Source organism: Penicillium longicatenatum (genome assembly GCF_028827895.1).
Source record: "Penicillium longicatenatum strain IBT 33135 chromosome Unknown contig_6_segment0_segment0, whole genome shotgun sequence".
Taxonomy (NCBI): Eukaryota; Fungi; Ascomycota; class Eurotiomycetes; order Eurotiales; family Aspergillaceae; genus Penicillium; species Penicillium longicatenatum.
Window position 1 is genome coordinate 3,689,993 of NW_026643123.1, and position 21,748 is coordinate 3,711,740.

General features: G+C 49.7%; 9 protein-coding genes across 9 annotated transcripts; 7 read left to right on the plus strand and 2 right to left on the minus strand.

The window, feature by feature from the left end:
* Window positions 1-266: 266 nt before the first annotated feature.
* Window positions 267-1,375, plus strand: N7484_009572 (translation initiation factor eIF2B subunit alpha; the record flags this gene model as incomplete). Its single annotated transcript, XM_057119959.1, has 2 exons — window positions 267-316; window positions 367-1,375. 2 exons carry the CDS (start codon window positions 267-269, stop codon window positions 1,373-1,375), a joined length of 1,059 nt encoding a protein of 352 aa, XP_056969514.1.
* A 2,402-nt stretch (window positions 1,376-3,777) lies between these two features.
* N7484_009573 (uncharacterized protein) lies at window positions 3,778-3,987 on the plus strand (the record flags this gene model as incomplete). The annotated part of the gene is made up of 1 exon (XM_057119960.1): window positions 3,778-3,987. The coding sequence occupies one exon, from the start codon at window positions 3,778-3,780 to the stop codon at window positions 3,985-3,987; it is 210 nt and encodes a 69-aa protein (XP_056969515.1).
* A 2,333-nt stretch (window positions 3,988-6,320) lies between these two features.
* On the plus strand, window positions 6,321-8,551 carry N7484_009574 (uncharacterized protein; the record flags this gene model as incomplete). Its single annotated transcript, XM_057119961.1, has 2 exons — window positions 6,321-7,844; window positions 7,919-8,551. The coding sequence occupies 2 exons, from the start codon at window positions 6,321-6,323 to the stop codon at window positions 8,549-8,551; spliced, it is 2,157 nt and encodes a 718-aa protein (XP_056969516.1).
* A 1,649-nt stretch (window positions 8,552-10,200) lies between these two features.
* N7484_009575 (thioredoxin family protein) lies at window positions 10,201-10,638 on the plus strand (the record flags this gene model as incomplete). Its single annotated transcript, XM_057119962.1, has 2 exons — window positions 10,201-10,229; window positions 10,338-10,638. The coding sequence occupies 2 exons, from the start codon at window positions 10,201-10,203 to the stop codon at window positions 10,636-10,638; spliced, it is 330 nt and encodes a 109-aa protein (XP_056969517.1).
* Window positions 10,639-13,883: 3,245 nt separating this feature from the next.
* N7484_009576 (MHYT domain-containing protein) lies at window positions 13,884-16,387 on the plus strand (the record flags this gene model as incomplete). Its single annotated transcript, XM_057119963.1, has 3 exons — window positions 13,884-14,032; window positions 14,086-14,650; window positions 14,702-16,387. 3 exons carry the CDS (start codon window positions 13,884-13,886, stop codon window positions 16,385-16,387), a joined length of 2,400 nt encoding a protein of 799 aa, XP_056969518.1.
* Window positions 16,388-16,802: 415 nt separating this feature from the next.
* Window positions 16,803-17,456, minus strand: N7484_009577 (OPI10 family protein; the record flags this gene model as incomplete). Its single annotated transcript, XM_057119964.1, has 1 exon — window positions 16,803-17,456. The coding sequence occupies one exon, from the start codon at window positions 17,454-17,456 to the stop codon at window positions 16,803-16,805; it is 654 nt and encodes a 217-aa protein (XP_056969519.1).
* A 225-nt stretch (window positions 17,457-17,681) lies between these two features.
* Window positions 17,682-18,697, plus strand: N7484_009578 (thiamine pyrophosphokinase-related protein; the record flags this gene model as incomplete). The annotated part of the gene is made up of 2 exons (XM_057119965.1): window positions 17,682-17,722; window positions 17,776-18,697. 2 exons carry the CDS (start codon window positions 17,682-17,684, stop codon window positions 18,695-18,697), a joined length of 963 nt encoding a protein of 320 aa, XP_056969520.1.
* Window positions 18,698-19,162: 465 nt separating this feature from the next.
* Window positions 19,163-20,149, plus strand: N7484_009579 (uncharacterized protein; the record flags this gene model as incomplete). Its single annotated transcript, XM_057119966.1, has 2 exons — window positions 19,163-19,185; window positions 19,213-20,149. The coding sequence occupies 2 exons, from the start codon at window positions 19,163-19,165 to the stop codon at window positions 20,147-20,149; spliced, it is 960 nt and encodes a 319-aa protein (XP_056969521.1).
* Window positions 20,150-21,233: 1,084 nt separating this feature from the next.
* On the minus strand, window positions 21,234-21,740 carry N7484_009580 (DNA-directed RNA polymerase core subunit RPB8; the record flags this gene model as incomplete). The annotated part of the gene is made up of 2 exons (XM_057119967.1): window positions 21,234-21,339; window positions 21,415-21,740. 2 exons carry the CDS (start codon window positions 21,738-21,740, stop codon window positions 21,234-21,236), a joined length of 432 nt encoding a protein of 143 aa, XP_056969522.1.
* Window positions 21,741-21,748: the final 8 nt, after the last annotated feature.

The window sequence follows — 21,748 nt, forward strand, 5'->3', positions numbered from 1 at the left end:
AAGGTAGTCACGGTAGATTGAAAGCCTGACGCTCCGGCCAGAAGAGTTGCGACGATTTGAGTATGCAGTTGTTGTGATTGGAGTCGATTGTTTACTTGGGAGAGGAAAGCCCGCACGACAGACCGCAACGGGTTTAGCGTGTTTCTGGAGGGGCAGCAACGAGCAAACACGTCAAACACAGCACCAGCACAAAGAAATCGTGACTCCTCCAGCTCAAGACTCGGACTCGTCTTTGCTTTAAAAGTCAAATAAAGAAACCATACAACATGGCGTCGACCACAGAGGGCTCGACAGCAGCCGGTGCAAAGCCATTTGAGTAAGCAAATCCACCATCTTCCGATTACGAGTACTCATCCATCTGCGCAGTATTGTCGCAACCTACAATGAGCTCCTACGCTCCGATCCCGACCTTACCATGCCCATTGCGGCCATTGAAGCTTTGGTGCTTCTCCTCACACATGAGCCATCATCTACAATCTCCGAGACCCTTGATTTGCTCGCAAAGTCTACAGAACACCTGAAAAAATCCATTGCAAACCCAATCGGTCTCTCCGCCGGAACCGATCTCTTCCAAAGATACCTGATCACCACATTACAACGACCAGGCCAGCTGGGTCCCGCGGGAGATTTTAAAGCCATTCGAACACACCTGTTGTCAAACGGACGACTATTCATTCGCCGCGCAAAGGAGAGTCGAGAGAAGATCGCCGCGTTCGGCCGTGGATTCATCCGCGACGGCTGCACAGTGCTCACCAATGGTGGATCCCGAGCTGTCGCCTCTTTACTACAGAAGGTGGCCGATGAAGAAGGTGGCTCGTTTGCCGTGCGATTTAATGTCATTTACGTCCTGTCATCGATCAGCAAGGATATCGAGGGACCTACTGGGGAGCCTGAGGGAATGGAGACAGTGCGCGCATTGAGGGCGAAGGGTGTTCCGGTTGCGACTATTCCGGAGTCCGCAGTGGCTTATGCTCTTGGCAAGGCGGATATGGTTATCGTCGGTGCGGAGGGCGTAGTGGAGAACGGAGGTATCGTGTCTCGCATGGGCACCTACCAGATCGGACTTCTCGCCAAGGCTATCGGAAAGCCCTTCTACACGGTGGCTGAGAGCCACAAATTCGTTCGTCTGTATCCATTGGGCCAGTATGATCTGCCCATCGAACAGCATGTTGTCGATTTCAAGACCGAAGAGGATATTGCGCAACAAAGTAAACCGCAAGCCCCCGTCGACTTCAATGCCAACCGTCCAGTAGAGCTGCCACTTGAGGATTCCGTTGACTTCACCCCTCCCCATCTGATTTCCGCCCTGATCACCGACAGCGGTGTCTTGACTCCCAGTGCTGTCAGTGAGGAGCTGATCAAAATTTGGTTCTAGACCATATGCCAGGTGGAGATGCAAAATTGAAAGTGCACTTCAAATCAGGCTCGAATGCTTTATGAATGAGATGACATGCTGGAGAATGACTGTTCTAGCACATGGCGACTGGCTTTTCCCGTGACAGTTCCTCAGTTTAAGTCAGGCGACAAGGAAGCAATTCCTGCGGCCGCATCGCCCACTCTACAGGGCTGTTCTGGATGATATTGTTGAAAAAAATAACCCTCCTGGAAGCCCATGGAACCTGCCATATCTACGACTATGTAACGCTATTGCCATGACCACTAGCGAATTCTGGCAGCTTAGATATACCTAAATCTGAGAAAGAACGTCAATTCCTAACGAAGAATATTCAGATGACTGAACTATCATCTATGGTCGGTCATCAGGCCAATAGGCTCTCATAAGTAGGTATAAATTCGTAATACATCAATCATCGAAAAATTGGCATCGAGGTTGAACCAGCCAACAAAGATAATGCCCCCGCCGAACGCATAGTGCCTCTAGGGCTATCTCATTCCATGGGGCTTCGTAGTGGTATTTTGTAAAATGTAGCAGGACATGCAGCATTTGAAGCTTTCGTTTGGGTATCGTGGCGTAAATTGATATATGGTCACAGGTCATGAGTCTTCGGTTGGAATCGAAGGTGAAGATGTCGTTAGGTAGCGTTTCCGAGTGCATGCGTTAAGCAGCATCATGCCAAGGTTTTCATTTTGGTGGAGCGCAGTGCTTGCTTTCGATTCCGCCGATCGAGGTAGTATTTGATGTCCATATCAAACATCAATATTCAGGTCGTTATCCAATTTGAGATAAAAGCAGACGATTCCTGCGTCTGCATGGCAGCAAAGGCGTACAGGAGTATGTACCCGAGGGCTATGAAGATCCAGAGTAAAGCCATTTGCGCCACGGGTATGCGATTGTCGTTCTCCAGAAAGTAGGTGTGGCTACTGGAGTAGGAATGACCAGAGTCAATGGGGAAATATGTTGCGGAGGACTAAACCAGAGGGAAAGAAACGCAAAGCCAATGAGAAATTTTCTTGGGTTACTGGGATATATTCCTCAAATTGATTGTATAAAATGTGAGACAATACCGGCTTGTCTAAGGGATAGAGATATGATAGAATGAGAAAGGAAAGAAATTCTCGTATCCCCATGACGTCCATCTAGGGGTTTTAAACCCACCCAGACCGCACATTCAAGACACAGGGCTGAAATCATCTCCGAGATATTCCATCCAATACGAGCCGATTGTGGAAAGGACATCCAGCCATTGAGGGCGCATTCCGAGTGCAGCGAGTGCAGCGATGCGGGGTTCCTTGTTTACTAGGGTTCAGTGAGCACGTTGGGAGTCCGGCTAATCGATAGGGCAAGCCTCGCCCTTCAAAGCCGTTTTTTTTTTTTTTTGTTTTGAGTTCTTGTGTGTTTGGCGTCATGCCGCAAGCGAGGCTGACTTTGTGGCATGGATCGCCCTGGCGATCGCTGTCGGCGAATGCTTGACTGCAGAAGGAAGGGCAATGGTTGATGTTCCTTCAATCAGGGTCCGGGCCTTTATCTAGATGAAACATGCAGGGATGCGGAGTATGAAGGGCCTAGTATATTTTTATCTTGTCTTCCAAGGTTTCGGATTCTTGACTCGTGAGGATCTATAGGAACGTGAAGACTATAGTACATCTAGAAATATGTGACGTCTTCATGGTAGAAGTGCCCTGTAGGTACGATAATGTGCGGTTCTATACCAGAAGCAAGGGCAAGGGCGAGAAGTTGGCATCACATTGCGTACTCGGTTCAAATGTTAGCAAGTTTCATACCCACCAGACCACACCACTTGCCCTATCGGGACAGACGGTGCTACATCTAGACGTTCACCTGGGCAGGATGTGCGATCGGCAAATGTATGCTTATCGCGTGCGAAGCCCGGATGACCTCGTGCACGAACCCAAATCTACCACTCAAAACAAATATAGGAACTACGAACCAGGATGATCCTTTCTTCCAACCCTTGGATATCTACTGTGTATCAAGACATACAGCTCCAGCCCATGAGAATCAGATCAACCACCGGATCCAATCATAGCCCCACCACTTTAACCCCGCTCCAAGTACCGTTCCTGTTCCAGCCTCGAGATCGATCTGAACTTCCCTCTCTACAGTACTATACTAAACTATACCCAAGGCAAATCCAGGCCGTCTCTTGACAACCTGGGAAGCCCACAAGCAGCCGAGGTGTGCAACATAACCCAATCGAATGCCTGGCATTGACATTTCATTTACTTTGCCAACACCGAACCCCAAGCTCCCACGCTCTCACGCAGCACCAAACGCATCAATAGCCAGGACTTTGGACCTCGCTGGACAAAGCGTATAGGTGATACTGTGGAAAAGACCACACCCTAGGCCCCAGAATGGATGCCCAACCGTCAACCCTCTCCGAATCTCACAAGATCCACCCATCTATTGACTCTACACCGACATCTTCACCGGCTAGCCCGGATGTCCGCAGCAATAGTGCGGGAACATGGTCACTGAAGCGACTACTCAGCGGACGCGGTAGCCGCAGATATCGCGTCCTAGAACGAGAGCCGAATCGGCTGCGGAAACGTGTCAATCAGTGATAACAATGTGACACCGGGCGAATAACGAGTGCTTGGAGGTAAATAGGCCAACGCATGACCCCGCTGTGAGTTGGAAGGGTACTTGTTGATGCATATGGTTGGTTGATTAGGTATGGCTGTTTGGGTGGTTTGGTCTGAAGTTTGGACTACTTTTGTCTGGTTTTGCATTTTTGGCGTTGGGGTTCACATAGAGGCTTCAGGCAAAGTGTCTGGGTATTGCTATATTGCCACTCAAGCAGCCTGTGTGCTGTGCATACTGTAAACTACACATTGTATCAGCCCGGATCCTGATTTTAGGCAAATGAATATTCTATATGGCTCTTTTATCCTCGAATGAAAAAATCCGCTGAGTTTATTGCCCCAGTGGCGGTATTGCTTTCATATCCCAGTGGCGTTCTCCCCGATGGCGTGAGCAAGACGCCACACATACCCTGTCAATTTCCCAGGGCCTTCTCCCTGGGAAAGGGGAGGGGGAACCAACGGAAAAAAAATTAAAAATTAAAAAACAGAAAAAGGGTAGACCTGTGACCTGTGCCTCGGTAATAGAAGGTGAGCCGGCGTGTTTGTTCTCCTAATGCAGTAGTATGTATGCAGCAGTGGTGCGGGTGCGGGTGTAGCTTTAATAGGTATAAGGTCTGGGCAAGATCGAGTTCAAGGCTAAGGCTAAGGCATACGGGGATGCACGTTTCGATGCCCAAGGGGAGTCTCCCGGGGACGTGCTCCTTGCAGCGATCACACACAGTCGAACGAACGGATCTATTGACTAGGGGGGCTGTTTGTCTCGGCAAACAGTGGCCGGGGAAAGTGGAAATGAATCACGGGATTGCTGAGATCAGCGCTTGCCGAATCCTGTGAAACATTTGACGGTGCAGTAAGGTTCTTCAGCGCTCGAGGGGATGAGTTGTGACATATCATACTACTAGTCGATATTTCCACCACGAGCGTGCAAATCTTATCGTGATCTCGTGTGACCAATGTGCTGACTTTCTAAATGCACTGGTTAGATTTGCAACTCGTTGGAGACGATTAGCCGAGTCCCAAGAGAGATGGAGTATGGAGTAGATCCGATCAGATCTTTGGACTGTCGTATACGCTACTCTATCTCCCGGAGTCCTTTTCCTAGAAGGTCGGCTGTTCAATGACAACATTTCCTCGTGCACGGCTCAGCACGCACGCAGAGCGAGGCGACCATCCGAGTCAAGAAACCGAACTGAGCCATTTTCTCGCTGATCCAGCTCCACTTAGTCATAATAATTCTCCTAGACACACATAAGTCCCTGCAGGATATAGCGGTCTGCCGAAACGCACGTCCACCAGTCCACATTGAGGGGAATATTGGATTGACGGCAGGAGCCTTGGGGGAACCCATGGAACTGGACGGGTTGGACCAGTGAGGGTTGCGTAAGATCGACTCCATTCCCGCGTGTCAAAGTGAACAATCAATGGGTTGGGGATCCACCGGGCGTCCAACGGGCCTTAGTTCCAGGCACGCGCGCTGTCCACGAGATCGGGTAAATCAATAATCTGGAATTACATCGACTGGAAAATCGAGCGATCGAGGGTGAACACCGAAGGACGGAGTTATTGGAATATATGCAAGGTCCTGTCCTCCGTAGAGTGGATTGTTTTTGGGTGGCTTCTCCACATTTGGGGACTCAATTTCCTAATGACGACGTTGTCGATCTCTTTGGGAACCATTGAATCATCGTGTGACTCCAGCCACCCTGACCAGGACTGCATTTCCATACTTAATTTTCTCACATGCATCAGGTACCAGGTACTGTGCGACGGAATTCTGATTGTCGATGCTAGGTGACTAGAGGATCGAAGAAAGCGAAGAATGTGTTATTTTTAGGGAAAAGCGACGCAAAACAAGCGGGAAATTAGATTTCTCATTTGTGGTCAGAAAGTGGTCTGGCCCTGTCCATGGGGTTTTTCCCTATCGTTTTCATTTGTATTTGCATTTTCGCGCTTTTTAATTTTTGTTTTTTGTTTTTATGTATTTCTTCCTTTTCTTTTCTTTCTGTTTTCTCTACACTTCATTCATTCCCTGTTGGCCTCCAACGCCACTGTGTTGACATTCGCTTACGCCCCTTTCGCCATTCCCCAAGTACATCTTATTACTCTCTTTTCCCCATCCTAAACTCAAACCCACTTGATGACGACGGTGGCCCTGGCGTGACTTCGCCGCTATTTGCTTTTTGTGTTTAAACCTTTTCCACTTCAGTCTCCACTCATTCAAAACAAAACCTCCATGAGTTCAGTCGGGCGCAGTCTCACACCTCTCTGCGACCTTTGACTCGTTTTCGGGGCGCTTCCCGCACTCGACCGTCATGGCGATATGGCCATTTGGTCGGAGTAATAAAACCAAGCGGCACACCATTCAAGTGAGCCCCGACGAAGCCGCTACCCTGCAGTCGTCGATCGCGAACGACCCCAGAGCTGCTGCTGCCGCCGTTGGTATCGAACCCACATTGGGCCGCAAGCCTTCCCTCCGGCCCTCAAAGCGTCAAAACAACAACCGGCTGTCACGCACCGGGGACGAGGTTGGGAGCGTACATGCCGGCCTGGGTCGCTCCTCGTCCCAACGACAACGTCCCATCTCATTACTCGACCACCGATCATCCCAAATGAGCTCTGACCGTGCCGACCCGGATCTCCCCCCGCGGTCCCTGTCGCGGACCGAATCGTTGATGCGGAACAAGAATCAAAATGGCCCGAATAAACTCCGACGGAGGCTGAGCAAGCGCAAGGCGCACGAGATCATGCGCGAGCGTGAGATCCGCATGCTGTCCTCGATGCCGATCGATATTCCGCGCCGAACAGGTCAACCGGATTATAATATGATGGATCACAGGCATCGGAGGACGAATGGTCAGCGTCTAAACCGGTACCAGTCAGATGTCAGCCTGTCCATTCGTGACTCGGCTGCATCTTCCATGTCGGATTTAACAGACCCATACACGTTCAAGGTTAATGCTTTCGCGGCGCTGACCCCCCGTCCCGTGGTTCGATACGTTGAGGCACCACGGGCTCCCTCGGCCCGCAACAATCCCCCCAAGGACCGACTACAGAACCTGACTACCTCGGAGGAGGATCTCTACTACTCGAAACGGCGGGTGAATGAGTTGGCCGATTCGTTGGATGCTAATACACTGCGCGAGTTGATGGATCGAGATCGTCGTCGTCGGGAAAAGAAGCAGATTGATGACCAGGAGAGGCTACGACGCAAGTTGCAGGAACGGGCCGACGCACAACAAGCCCAGGAGGCTCGAGAGGCCGAAGCAGCTGTGGCAGCCGCAGCCGCGGCGATGAATCTTGCCGCTGTGGGAGACCATGATGAACCGGCCATGGAGGAGACCGTGGACGCCGAAGTTGATGAAGAACGGGATGACTCAAAGGGAACCGATGCTGCTGGGGCCGACTCGATAGCCGACAGCGCACCGGTAATTGAAAATATCGGTGAAGTCTCCATTCGTGAGCCCAAGCTAGCGACGCGATCAAGCTTTGCCCCATCACATGAGATGGGCATGTCTCGAACGACGCTCTCGCCATCCCACTCATCTCTTCGCCACGGGCTCAGTAGCCCCAGCCATTCCCAAACGTTTGGAATGGGCTCGAACTCGGACCTTTCTGAACGCCGACTGTCTGATACTAGCGGGCGTCGTGGGAACACCATCACACACCTCTTCCGACGTGGTTCTTCTCGCCTCAAGCGTCGCTACCGAGAGCATTTCCAGGAATCCGCATCATTGGACCACAACCCGTCGAATGAATCCTTCTACAGAATCCAAACCCAATCCTCTCCTCCTCCTGCCTCTGTTATTCCTCCTCGCGCATTCATTCCCACTGGAACGGTCAAACGCTCCCAATCCAAATTCACCGAACACTTCGGCGATGAGCCGATGTCTCCCCCGACTCGCGTTTGCAGTCTCCAGACATCCCTGAGGAGGTCCCCGAATCCTCACTGGAGAACGAACCGAGTACATTTTTGCAAGGCCCAACTCCTAGCGCCAGCATGGATATTGTCAACCCTCGTCGTCGTCACCATCTCTCCTTGGCCGAGAGCTTCGATGCCGAATCCGACAACGTGCCACTTTCTCAGTCCCTGGCCTCCATCGACTCTGAAGGCTCCTGGATGTCTGGCCAGTTTTTCCGCCGCATGAATCAGAAACCCAGCAGCCCGGTCCGGAATAACATGAGCTCCTTTGGCCCCGCCAACCTGGATGACCCTGATGTGTTTGATGAAGCCCGCGAATCACTTGACTCCCACGGCGCTAGCAACAATGTGATGGGTGACCCGGAAATGGAGAATGATGTGGCTGACCCTGAGGCCGATAAACCCGCGGAGATGTGGCACAGTGAGGTCGGCCGGCGGCCTGTTGTGGTCAACCCAGTTGCTCGCCCGAAATCCAACCAGGGAATGCTGCGGTGCATCCCCTCTTTGTCGCCAATCTCGGCTGAAGAGGACTATAGCCCTGTGAGCCCTTTGGAAGAGGATAACCTCTCCGAAAATCTCCCCCAGCGTGTGGCCAGCGTCCATGGCATTATCGATCACGTTTAATCCAGGTCCAATATGATATTGCCTGGCCTGGCCAGTGGGAACGACGGTTGTTCTGAAATATCCCTAATGCTTGCTCCCGATCTGTTCTATTATCTGCTCACGAGCTTGGATCCCTGATCCAACTGGCATATGTTGTTTCGTACATAGCCCGACGTTCCTTTGAAATTTCTTTTGTCCACTTTCCTTTGTCTGGGAGATCCCTTTGCGATTTTTGTTATTGTTTTTTTAGCACAGTGTGCCACCATCTACCGTCTCTACGATTGTGATGAAGGCCTCCCCTTGAATCCTCCCTTACCACCATCCCCTGCCCTATCTTCCCCCCGACCTGCTGTGCTTGTCATTTTCACGGTTCTTGTCGTTCTATTAGTTGATACCCCCACCTGCCCCGTGCTTTCAGCCCTGCTAGATGCATACATTCCATGCGTGTTTTGATAGTCATCGATTGGCTTCCTCCCAGCCCGTTCGGTTTTGACCAAGTGTGTCAGTACTCGAATGGACTGTTTTGGTTACAATGCCCTCTCTCCAAAACTTGTTTTTAATATACCCCCAATTTCATTCTCGTGTATTACACTGGGAGATAGTTTGACCTTCTCATTCCGCCGTTAGATTCTTTTTCTCGTACGATTCCATGGCGCGCCAATATGATTACGCGACACGGTTTTGATGTATATAGCTTTTTTATCCATACTGCATAGGCGGCTGAGCCTTCGGCCTTTGGAATCTGTCTCCTCTGGTGCGGTGTTTGTTTGTACTCTATACTCGGGATTTGAAATCAGAAGATGCGAGAAAAATACTACCAATACTACAGTCCGGTGTTATTGAAATTGTATATCATAATTTTCTCAGTTTCGGTTGGTTCACTGCAAACACCACCATAGTAGGTGCCTGGCTAGTACCTGATACCAAGCTACTGCACATGAAGCGTGATGCAGACTGCTGGCCACGGTATACTCGGCATTTGAAATCAAAAGAAGCGAGAAAATTCTAGTAAAATTATGTCTTGCAACATGCTTTATTTTTGACAAATCGAAGTTTCGTGCATTCTCTTCATGGCCTGTGAGTCAACGAGATATTCGACCACACATATGTGACAAACTCCCTAGATAAGTAAAGTGCATGTCCAGACTGAATCCAATTCGTAAGCAACCGAGCACGTCATCCTATACTGCCCCAACCCACCGCCCAATCCTCCTTTCTTCATCCCAACCAAGCTCTTCAATTGGTCCAATTGATACTCGACAACGCTAATCCGGAAACACCGCTATGTCTTTCGTAAGTCACCCTGCACCGCTAAGCCTGACGCGATCTGGGATGCAGAATACCGGGCAGTAACCAGGGGCAAAGGGCGCGCCGCATCGTATTATTCAGCGGTTGTGCCATCCCCTTACATAAGCCCCGGTGTCCGGAACGTCATCGGCCTATAAAAAACGGCCAAGCTGCCCCTCCAAGATGCCCCTCATAAAATCTAAAGACTTATTCCCCACTCCCAGATTAACTCTTCCACTCTCCGACTCGCTCGTCTACCACTCTCTCGAACCACTTCTTCGCTGCTTCGCTCGTCGATCTCTCAGCGTACTCCCTTCATCGCGACTCCCGTCCGAAGCTTCTCCTCAACTCCTATCCCGCACTTCTCGCAATCTATCCCCAAAATGGGTGGCAACGTTCAGCTGATCGCCTCGTGAGTCTTCCCTCCATTGATCTCTTCTTGCGAGTCATGATGGCACTGCGGGCAATCGAGAATCAAAAAGAAAGTTACTAGAGCGTTACTAACATTTTCTTTTTGCAGCGCTGAGGAGTACAAGACCAAGGTCACCGAGTCCAAGGAGCCCGTTGTTGTTGACTTCTTCGCCGACTGGTGCGGTCCTTGCAAGGCTATTGCCCCCGCCATTGAGAAGTTCAGCGAGACCCACGGCAACGTCAAGTTCTACAAGGTCGACGTCGAGGGCCTCCCCGAGGTCGCCGCTGAGAACGGCATCTCCGCTATGCCTACCTTCCTCTTCTTCCAGAACGGCGAGCTGAAAGAGACCGTCCGTGGTGCCAACCCTCCTGCTATTAGTGCTGCTGTCGCCAAGGTCGCTGCCCAGTAAATGTTTGATTAGGCATGGAGGATTCATTGATAAAGTTTTGCATTGAGAGAACAATTTAATCCCCGGGTCCAAAGATCCTTTTTTGTTAAATCCTCTTCTTGGTTACCTGATCCTGTAGCTGGACGATACGTACAAGGCTTGTTGAGTAGTATAAATGCAATCAGGGTTAGTACATTCTAGATATGCAATCAGTAGTTGCGTCATGCATGCAGGGAAAAGCAAACAGCAAAAGCAAACAACAACACTAAGCACCAATGATTGGTCCTGCAGCAGCTGGTATATCACAAATGCAGCTCTCTACAGCTAATCAGCCCCGAAACAGCCCAGATTAGAAAGACTCGGACAGATCCGCACACAGCCCAGAAAGAATGTCTATCAAGCCTCAGGTCTCTTCGATAGACTTGAACACAAACCTCCATCATGCTCTCCAACGACTTGAGCTTCGCCAGCTTATTACCGGGTCGGTATCTTTCTCATAACCTTGCTTACAAGATTCGAGTGACCGAGAAAGCTGGCTACAAGGGCATTGAGATAGTCTACTTTGAGCTGAGCTGGAGGCATCCGCCAATTCTCAAGAGAAAATAATCCTTGAAGGTGCCGGAGCTCGCAATGCAAAATACTTGCAAATTCCATCTATCTTCAAAGTCGGTGCTATCGGTGAGAGAGACGTGGTCATGAGCGAACAGCAGCAATTGGCTGATATCGGCAGCGCGAAACAACCAGTCATCTCAGTCGCATATGAGTATCTATCGTGGGGAACTCGCTGTTCTATAAGGTTAATTGCTCTGCAATATGTCAACGAAGCCAATCGGACCAATCCCGATCTTTGTCTAGACACCTCAATTAAGCCACGAAACTGTGGGGTGATATCTTTTGGTCAATCTAGTCGGTTCTATGACTCAGAGACGGTGCTTCAGGAATCACTCGATCGTTTTGTCAAACAATGCGGAGTAGCATTTGACGAAGTGCTAATTATGGAACTTTGCGAAGGTTTCTGGAATTGGGCGTGGTAGTCGGGGTGATGGCGTCATGCAAATGAGGCCATTCACAAGCCTTTCTGTACCCGGTGAAGGTAGGCAAATGAATACGATCTGATACAATTCTAGGCCTCAAAAGACCCAGTAGCCAAGTGGTTTCTTTCCGCACCTTTCTTGTTGATAAATCCCCGACCTTGAAATGTCACGCGCGGATCTACGACGAGTCGAAAACGGCTCGGATTCATTCTCCATATGCAAGTCACGGTGATGACACAGTCCAAGCTCTAGGGCTTAGCTCCAAATTTCTACGTCGATCTCTCATTCCACTTTAAAGTTTGACACGCAAGAATCGGAGTGGCTCGTCTTATGAGACCTGATATGCAAACGCGATCCCTCGGAAAAGCAAGCCAAGTTGTCATGGCGCAGGGGCTGCGGTGACCAAACTTGGTGGCTGATGCCAGAACCTAGAATCCACTTCGAAGAAAGAAACGAAAATATGAAGATCCGAGTCGTGCGGATGGAGGAGCCGGAGAATTTCTGTATCTCATTGTGGCGCAAACCCATGCATTGCCATGCGATTGACATTTTGACAGTTTGACACATGGTTCGCAGTTCGCAGTTCGCCCATACTTTTGGACTGATCGTCTGTCTAGATCCTACGTATCTCACAAACTTAGCTTCCCCCCACTTCTGCACATGGCGTTCCCCAATCTTGATACGGAACACTGATACGAGGAAAAAAAACCCCCAAGAAAAGGTACAGAACAAAAGCAGTTCGATGAACCGACAGGCTGTGTGGTTCGCATTCGCTTCCACATGTGCGTATTTGCCAATGTGAACGGAGCAAACCCTGATGAATCGAATCGATCTGTCGGGCTCCACATTCTATGCCACCGGTCGCTAAACCATGGATCAAGGGAAAAAACCATCGTAGACCACCGGATGGTCAGTGCCCGTTTAGGGCGATAGATCGATATCGGGCCTGCTTGACGAACTTGACCAATTAAAGCCCATGGAGCTGGCCGATGGTGGGTAAAGCGACCCAAATTTCAATTTCCAGGGTCGTTCCGACGCAAGCCCGACCCAACCGAGGTAGGGGCAAGGTACCGTGCGGCTCGCCATTCTCATCCGAGGACTTCACAACCCAAATTTCTCATAGGCGCTATGCGCGAAAGGACTTTTGTGACTGATCGCCGACGCCAGTCACTTTGCATACCCGGATGAGCGGTGCAGATGACACAGCTTTCTCCATAATTGCATGGGTGATGCGTGTTTTCGGCCCTATCTCCACATCGTGGGGCATGGAATCGATCAAACATCTTTTGTGACCCAACTGCCCGGCGCAGCTGAAGCTCAATCTATTCGGCGGGGCCGTGTACGAGCCACTTACTCATTCTCATCGGCGCACTCACCGGAGCACAACATCCCAATTTCAATTTGAGTTCGCAGGAACACAACAATTACATTATCGTCCACTGGGGGCCGCCCCTGAGGTGGTATTGCGACCAGAGACCCCGTGTCTAACTCAGATCTGCTTAGGTGCCTGGGGGCCGGGGCTAGCTTGCTCTCTGATACGCTACGATAACACATGAGGCCCCATCGTTCTTTTCCCGCTACGATCCGATCTAGATCATAGTAAGCCAATGGCGAAACCGGTTAAAATGCAAGCCTCGCTTCAAAAGTCCACAGGTACGGGGATCAGAGGCCCCAGTTGTTCTCATTTCCGCTGGATCATATTGATCAATCTGAAACTCTTTTTTTTTTCTTGTCTTTTTTTAATTCCTTTTCTTTGCCCTCGGGTTTGGATCCACAGTACTATATTGTGCTACGCGAATTGGCTATGGAGACGACAGATGGAGACACTCGCAGCGATGCGTAGCTTTGGGTGGAGCTAGCCGTCTTCTAGATCGGATCCTGGATCCATGGCCCTCGCCTACGAAGCCAATTAATTGCCCGATGTCATGCGGGCTTGCGAGTACTGCGCTGGCCTTGGTGTAATGCGCCAAATACTTAGTTTTGGCCTAGACTAGTTTGCCTAACATGATAAGGTTTTCCATCGCCTCTAGATCAAGGAAATTCCCACTCACTGACACTCTTGTGACCGTCGCTCTTTTTGTTTATATTCGTTATTGAATCCCATGAGCTCGATGTTTTGTTCGTTTTCATAATCGCTCAAGTCGATCACCGACTCCGCTTTCCTTTCCCATTCTGGCTACCTTACATAGCTCATCCACGGGCTATAGCCCAGCTGCCTGATAATAGCTCAATATGCCAGTTGCGGGTAACGAAGACGCCATGGTTCACGTCTCCTACTTGGGAGGGTATATCTTCCTCTCGTATGTTATCAGCTCTATGGGATGTGCGACCACGTTGGAGCTTCTCCACCGCAGAACGTCCAGATCGGGCTTCTACAACTGGTATGGAAACTATCCGTGACTGAAGCAATTGAACACACTGACCCATGCCATAGGTACCTACTCCTCACCTCTTCTATAACCATGGGTGGTATAGGTATCTGGTGCATGCACTTCATTGGAAACCGCGCCATCGTCCTCGGCAATGGAGAAGCAGATATACAGATCCTTTACAACGTCGCGTTCACCGGAACATCATTTGTGCTACCCGTGGTCGTACTCCTCGCCGCGTTCTACTCTGTTGGTGTCCAGGAGAAGGCGGGCTACATACGCATATTAATAGGAGGGTTACTCACTGGTAGCTCCGTGTGTGGAATGCATTATGTTGGACAGCTGGGAATTTCAAACTACAAGTCTTCATATCATGTCGCGAATGTCGTCGGATCGGCTATCATCGCTGTTTTCTCGAGCACCGCTGCGCTTGGAATCTTCTTTCGATGGAGAGCTACTTGGACTGATAGTTGGTGGCGGCGCGGGATCTGTGCCTGTTTGCTTGCCGGTGCTGTATCAGGCATGCATTGGACGGCGTCTGTTGGGACAGTCTATCGGGAGCGAGATGAGACTTTGAGGAATGGGTCGCAATTGTCTCGAAGTCAGGTGGTCATCGTCTGCTCTGTCCTGGTCAGTATTCTTTACCCCTTCGATCGATGCATAGGTCTGACCGTTCTATAGGCTTGTGTCTCATGTGTGATCCTGTCTGCTTGTGCTGTTGTCTCTGGTGGCAATCGCCGACGATCGACTACCCGCGCCCATCAGCTTGTTCTTGCCTGCGCTTACTTTGACCCAGCTGGCCGCGTCATGGTTACACCACAGGCTCTGCTGCCAACAAAAAAGATCGTTGATCACTACATTGGACGGACATTCCAAGATGATGATCTCACTCGCACGCATCCTACTTTCCTATGGGCCTTTAGGGCAAGCCGCAACTGGCCCGTAGTCAAAGATATGATCCCCTTCATGCGAAATCGTCTTGAATCCGAGCAGGCCGCTATCCAGAAACATGTCTTGTCACGGGGAGTGGTTAATGACAAAGAGACGGAGTTACAGACCGATTTCGATACTTTATTCAAGCAGCTGTTCTGTGTATCAGCGCAGGAGCTATCAAACGACTTACGAATACCTCTTCACGAACTTGGAACCCTATACGATGATGTTCTGTCAACTGCTATCCCAGTCTCTCGATTGTCCCAGGCGATGGGTCGTTCGTCACTACGAACCGGCAAAGGTCAATTGATGTTCAGTGTTCGACAGCTCCACAAACACGAAGCGGCTCGAATGGCCTCGTTTGGATTCCGATTCGCTACTATCGAGAACATTACCTCGACTCTCTCTCGCCGCATCCATGTTCCAGAACCCAATCTCAGGGAGCACCTTCGTGATATGCGGGACTATGCCACTACCAACCGCGGCTTCTCGGAGGGCGTACACTTGACTGCATTTGTGATGCGTCCTACCGTCAGCGACCATTTCGAGATTCTCACTACCAAAGGCACCGGCAACCCGCTCCCATCCTCAACCCTCCCAATGCTCCGACTACAAGTCGCACACCTTGACCTGATATCCCATATGGAAGGCTGGTCTATGAACACCTGCTTGAAATACCTCAAATCCGACTCCGCCATGCAAGCAGACCGCAACCTCGACGAGTTCCGCCAACACCTCGTAGACGGTATAACCTCTCTCTCCAAATCCTTCTCCGAAGAAATGCGCGCCGCAGCCACCTTCTCCGCACGTCCTCTCCTCGCCCCATGCCGCAGAACATCTCGCGCCTCTGAAGAGGCCCTTCCGCGATCCCCCCGGCAATGCACCATTCTCACATTCTGTGTCGTCGGAACACTAAATACCCAAATTCCCAATCCAGACTTCACATTCACCCCCTTCCGCCTTTTCCGTGTCCAGCAACAAGTAAACGACAACAATGCCGACAGAGATGGCTTCTCTCGCGAACTGAGCCAGGAGCTCTTCCTCACAGATGTCCGCTCCGGCTCTACAGCCTCGGACTCTGATAAAATATCCTCCACCCGCTCTGCCATTGTCCGTCTCTGGCATTCGCGGAAACAAAGCTTTGGTAGTGCGCTGCACTCGGGTCATTCACAGGAATCCCTTTTCGAGACTGGTACCACTGCGACTGCGCTGGGAGATATTACCGTGCAGAAGGAGGTGCGCGTGGATATCACCCGATTGAATGAGAATGCGGCAAAGAATCCGGTTATTCAGCATGACGCTATTGTTGCAGCTGGTGATAATGCTTTGACGCCTATCACATATGTCGATGAATTGTATAGTCTTTGCTATGCGCCTGGGATTCGCTTGCGACCAGATGGATCGTTCAACCATATGCACGAATCCGAGTCATGATTACTTTTTGAATGTTAGGCTTGTTGCTTGGTGGGATTGGCGCTTGGAGCAGACCTTGGAAAACACGAAAATAGTGTTGGATACTCTTGATGTTTGTATATATCGTTTTCTTTTCTGGCTCTTTGGCAGAGTCCACTGTATATAATTGCCGTGTAAAAAGACAAAAAGGTCATTATTTTATACACTGCAATCATAGTCTCAATCGTATATGAGGTTCCAAGCAACCCTCCAAGGTTGGAACACTCAGTAAGAATTGAATGCTCGTAAAGCGTAACCGCAAAGAGAATAAAGCCAATCGCTCCATAATGCAACCTCGCACTCATCAAAAAAAGAAAAGGAAAAATAGTCATGTCCATGACTCGTGCCACGCATGTAATCCTACAATCGAACCAATATGCATATTCAAACCAAAAGCTCAAGACGCATTAGGATCCTCCTTCTCCAAGAACGAAGGATCCACCTCAATCCGCCTCTCAAACTTCGTCCACCAATCCCGAAAGCTCTTCAAGGGCACAACATCCCGTCCCTTATCAGACTCAGCAAAGCTCGCAAGGAAATTAAACGCACTCCCAATAATTCGCTGCGCAAGCACCTTAGTAGAAAGCTGCTTCTGCGCAGAACCAACCGCAGACTCATTCTCCAGTGCCGCAAGCTGCGGCGCAATATTCTGCGCCGGCTCGATGGAGATACCGAGTGTCATGACGGCATTGGCAGTAGCGCCCTCATCGAGCATCTCATCTTCTTCTTCGTCTTCAGAGCGGGCATTGGGGTTTTTGCTGGTTGTTGAAGGTTCGACCTTGAATATACCGGACGGCTTCTCGTTCGCTAATGCGCCGATGAAGCGGAAGTCCATTGGGGAGCCGGTGGTGGGATCGGGGAGTTGAGCGTAGATCGCGGCACCGGTGTCGGGGGGTAGGACTGTGCCTGGGAGGAAGAAGATGACTATCTCGTTGAATGAGGGGCTCAGTGGGATTGTGAATGCGAATTTGGTGGCTTGGCCGTTTGGTTGGGGATCTATTGCGACGATGTCCGTTTGGCAGGGACGGCCTGGGATGACGACGGAGAACATTGTGGGTGGGTGGCCAGCTTGGGCTGAGCTTGGGTTGGAGTTGAGGAATTGGGATTGCAAGGATGCCTTCTTTGGAGCTTTCTGCGCTTTGTTCCAGCGGATTCCAGGATTCTCCAAGCACGAAGAGTGACATAATACCCTTATCACGGGGCGATAAGGGCTTGGCGTTCCCCTCCATCGCGGGACATGATCGTGAAGCTTATTGCTTCTTATATTCTCGTCACGATGGGAAAGTCTAATCTGGAGCTGATTTGTGAATGCGACAAGTACTGATTCTCCATCTGTTTGTTCTCTTCTTGATGTCTAATGGCTTCGCTAGTTTCCCTTACTATACCGATAACCGTGCGGCATACACGGAGAATTTAAAGAATTATTATGAGTTCCGAGTTAATGGATACGATGCTATTCTGGGCTACATCTTGAACTCGGTAGTCGAGAAATTCCCTTGGTCACCAGACTACTGGGTGGTCGACTCTACCGCAAAGACCGTAACTTTGGCTACGCCAGCAGATGCAACTCCCGAGCACCGCAGTAAATTGGTCGGCGACAGCATCCTCGAAGCCGTAAAGCTTGATGCATTCGAAGTATTGAGAGGATGGCGGAACGAGAAATATCCCGTCTACGGACCTGGTGGCGAGTTTCTCCTCGACATGGAACGGTGTGCGTCCCCCCTCTTCGGCATCGTGAGCTACGGCGCTCACATGACCGGCTATGTGGAGGATGCCGATGGCCTCAAATTCTGGGTTCCCCGACGGGCAAAGAACAAACAAACCTACCCTAGCATGTTGGACAACATGGTTGCGGGTGGTATGTGCACCGATGAGAAGCCATTTGAGTGTATTGTCCGTGAAGCTATGGAGGAAGCCTCCCTCCCCGAGGAGATAGTCCGTGCTTCCATCGTCCCAGTAGGCTGTGTGACTTACAGCCATATCCGGGATGCACGAGCTGGTGGTGAAATTGGTCTCAGTCAGCCGGAAGTCGAGTATTGTTTTGATCTGAAGCTCGATGCGTCAGTCATTCCGTGTCCGGGGGACAACGAAGTAGAAGAGTTCAAGCTCTTGACGGTGCAGGAAGTGAAAGATGCGTTGGCACGAGGCGAGTTCAAACCCAACTGTGCTGTCGTCATGATTGATTTCTTTATTCGGCGTGGCATTCTCACTGCTGAGAATGAGCCGGATTACCTGGATATTATATCTCGCCTTCACCGTCGCTTGGAATACCCGACGGCCTCTCACTGCTAGACATCCAAATGTATATACTGCCTGAAGTTACTCGCATCCTGGCATATAATCGAGCGACTCTAAAGCAAATAGAAATTGGAAGGCAGATTCCGCATATTATCCTATATTGTTTTCAAAATTTCCCAACGTCCCATCTCAAGATACTCATCAGGGCAGTGTTCAGAGCCATCCCTTATTGGTTGACTACTTTTGTAGCCAAGGCAGCCATCTGAACAGTTGCAAACATCTATAGCTGTGGTTAATACCCGTGGACATCACTCGAAAATGATGAGACGCTGTCAGGCAGCCTCGGCGCCTACAGGGCTGTGCACCAGAACCCTGTAAGTACTCCCAACCTCAAAGTGCGGTTCCCGTGAATATTTAAAGCCCCAAAGGTTGAGCTTTTGTATTTTTTTTCCCTTGGGATAATCTGAAAACCCAATCTTATATATATTCTACCTGTCAAAACAGTATTGCAGGCGCAAGATGGCCACCGAAAACTTGATCCGGTATATGAATCAGTTAAATTTGAACAGAGCTGGATCCGATTGCCTACCATTTCATCCCCATGAGGGAGAAAAATGGTTGAACGACAATTTTCAAAAAGTTCCACAGTATCTTTTTCGTGTCTCATTCCACCGCAAGTCAGACGGTGAGACCACCAAGATCTGGGCAAAATCCAAGGACGCCAAAGAAAGTAATACGGGCCAAGAAACAAATATTCTAGACGGTGATCGAACAGATATGGCAGATATGCTCTGGAGACATCTTCAGTGGAGGAGTGGTAGTCCAAGCAACCTCCTCTCATGGACGAGCTCACTGCTTTTCGCTTTACAATATATGTTCTATCGCCACCATAGGGACCGTGTTGCCCTTGAAGATATTACTCTTTTCATTATCGACACTGCCCAGTTTCCAAAAGAAGCTTTTGCACGAGATATGGATCTCATCTCCATATTTAGCAAGTTTGATTCTAGATTACGCAATCTGCAAGAACTCCGAACCAGAAATACCTCCAATTGCTCGGAATGCTACTACTTTGGAGAGTATTTTTCACAGGGCGCACTGAAGATTGAAGGTAAATGCGGTTCCGCTACTGCCAGAGAAATCATCGACAACGGATTATTTTATCTGAGAGCCGAGTTCATAGACTCCTTGAATGATGAAAAGAAGTGGGCAAAAAGAGTACTAGAACTGCGACAATGTTTCATTGAAGTTAAAGTTGGAGACGAAACCCAAGATGAGCTTGAACTACAAGTTGCCGTCGCATTTGGAATTGGAAGCTTGTTCGGCTCCAGCTGGGCACCGCCTATTGCAGCCAGTCTACTGGGGCTGAGACCCCGCTCAGCGAGAGATGTCGATATCATCTGCAAGGCATCCATGACGTTTGCTGCCGGTAGGATCAAACCCCCAGCGAGTATCACTCATCGTAATGACTTTATTAGGATGGAATGGCCTTTATTACGAGTCTAATGCAGACTTACGTGCTTTACCGGATGTACAACAGTTTGAAATTATGATGCTGGCGCTGACTAAATCTATTCACCTTCGATACTTACTTGGTGAGACCCCTATGGTCCATAATCTGTCTTGGAGATGCGTGTACACTAACCATAGCGATCAAGACCAAATTCGTACAGCGTCAATGAGCCTTACTTACGCCCTCAATCGTCATACTGCTTTTCTCGGGAACGGGGCTCTCTCAGATAGCGAGACAAAGCCTTCTCAAAAAATGATCGGAGAATACCTTGACCAAATATCAAAGATAAATAGCGCTCTGTTGAAGGAGTTTCCCAGAGTGGAATGATGGCCTTTGAAACACATGAGCGACACTTTGTAGCTACATAAGGAAGATTTACTGGTTTGAACAACAGGAAATTATCAGTCCTCATTAGCACACCGTGATAGTCATTATTGTTAGTTCATATACGGCCGATGGATAGAGCATTAAAAGGAAAGCAATAGGGGAGCAGGTGTAGATCGCACCGCCACTATCACAGGTTCTCATTGCTTGGGATTTAATGGAGCTTCCCAAAATCTTTATGGTTGTCCTTTATTAAGACAACACGATCTCCAGTGTTGACATTCACATCAGTCAGGGATTGGGATCTAGAGAAAGCTACTATAGGAAGTCGAATTTCGAATGGAGCAAGTATGGGCGATACACGACTTTCAAGTTGGACAATAAGATCAAGACGACCCCAAGTGATTGTTACTATCTCGGTCATAATTGCAGAAAAATCTCTGCTGTGGAAGTGGATAGTCGTGATCGGATCTTGAATGTAATGCAGTAGTAGCGGCGGGCCAACCAGAGATAATCCACTGCCGATCCTTTCTCTGTTGCTTATTAGTCATGTGATATGGCTTTGGGGTGTTGGCTCTTGGCCTTACAGTCCAGCAAGATACAGTTGGAATGAAGATCGATTTTATTGGCGATCATCTATTGGTATATTCAAATCAATCAAAATGCAAAAAAACGCCAGCGCTGCACAACCCAAGAAAAATGACCTGCCCAGATCAAGTACACCCCAAATTTTTGTCCACAAACTGAACCCATCTATTTCTTGAGAAGCAAGTAGACATGGTCGATCTTCAGAGGGGCCAGCTTCTTGTAGGGACCCTCCAGGTAGAGCAGCAAACCACCGAATGACACAAAGACAGCCCTGGGATCATATTAGTATGTGCACCGGACAAAATTTGACAAGCGCAAAAAAAAAAAAAAGGTTAGGTCAGCCTACATGGTATCCTTGGTTGAACCCTCCTCAAATCGGTACACCTTGCCGTGGCAAACGTAATCGTAGTCATTGGCAAGAGTCTGCTCGCCCATGCTGACCTCTCTCCAGCTCGCACGGGTATCCTCCTTGCCGTCAAGAGACAGAGTCGAGGCCAGCGCCATGGAGAGCGACTCGCCGACGGCGCAAGGGTAGAGCTCGGAGTTCACATCGAGGGTGAAGGTGATGGAAGCGTCGCTTGAAGTACAGGTCAGACGCGAGACGCGATCGTATTTCTGAGCGTTGACGCCGGTGACGGTGAACGAGTCTTCGAAGAGGAGTGGGTCGGACATTGTGAGGT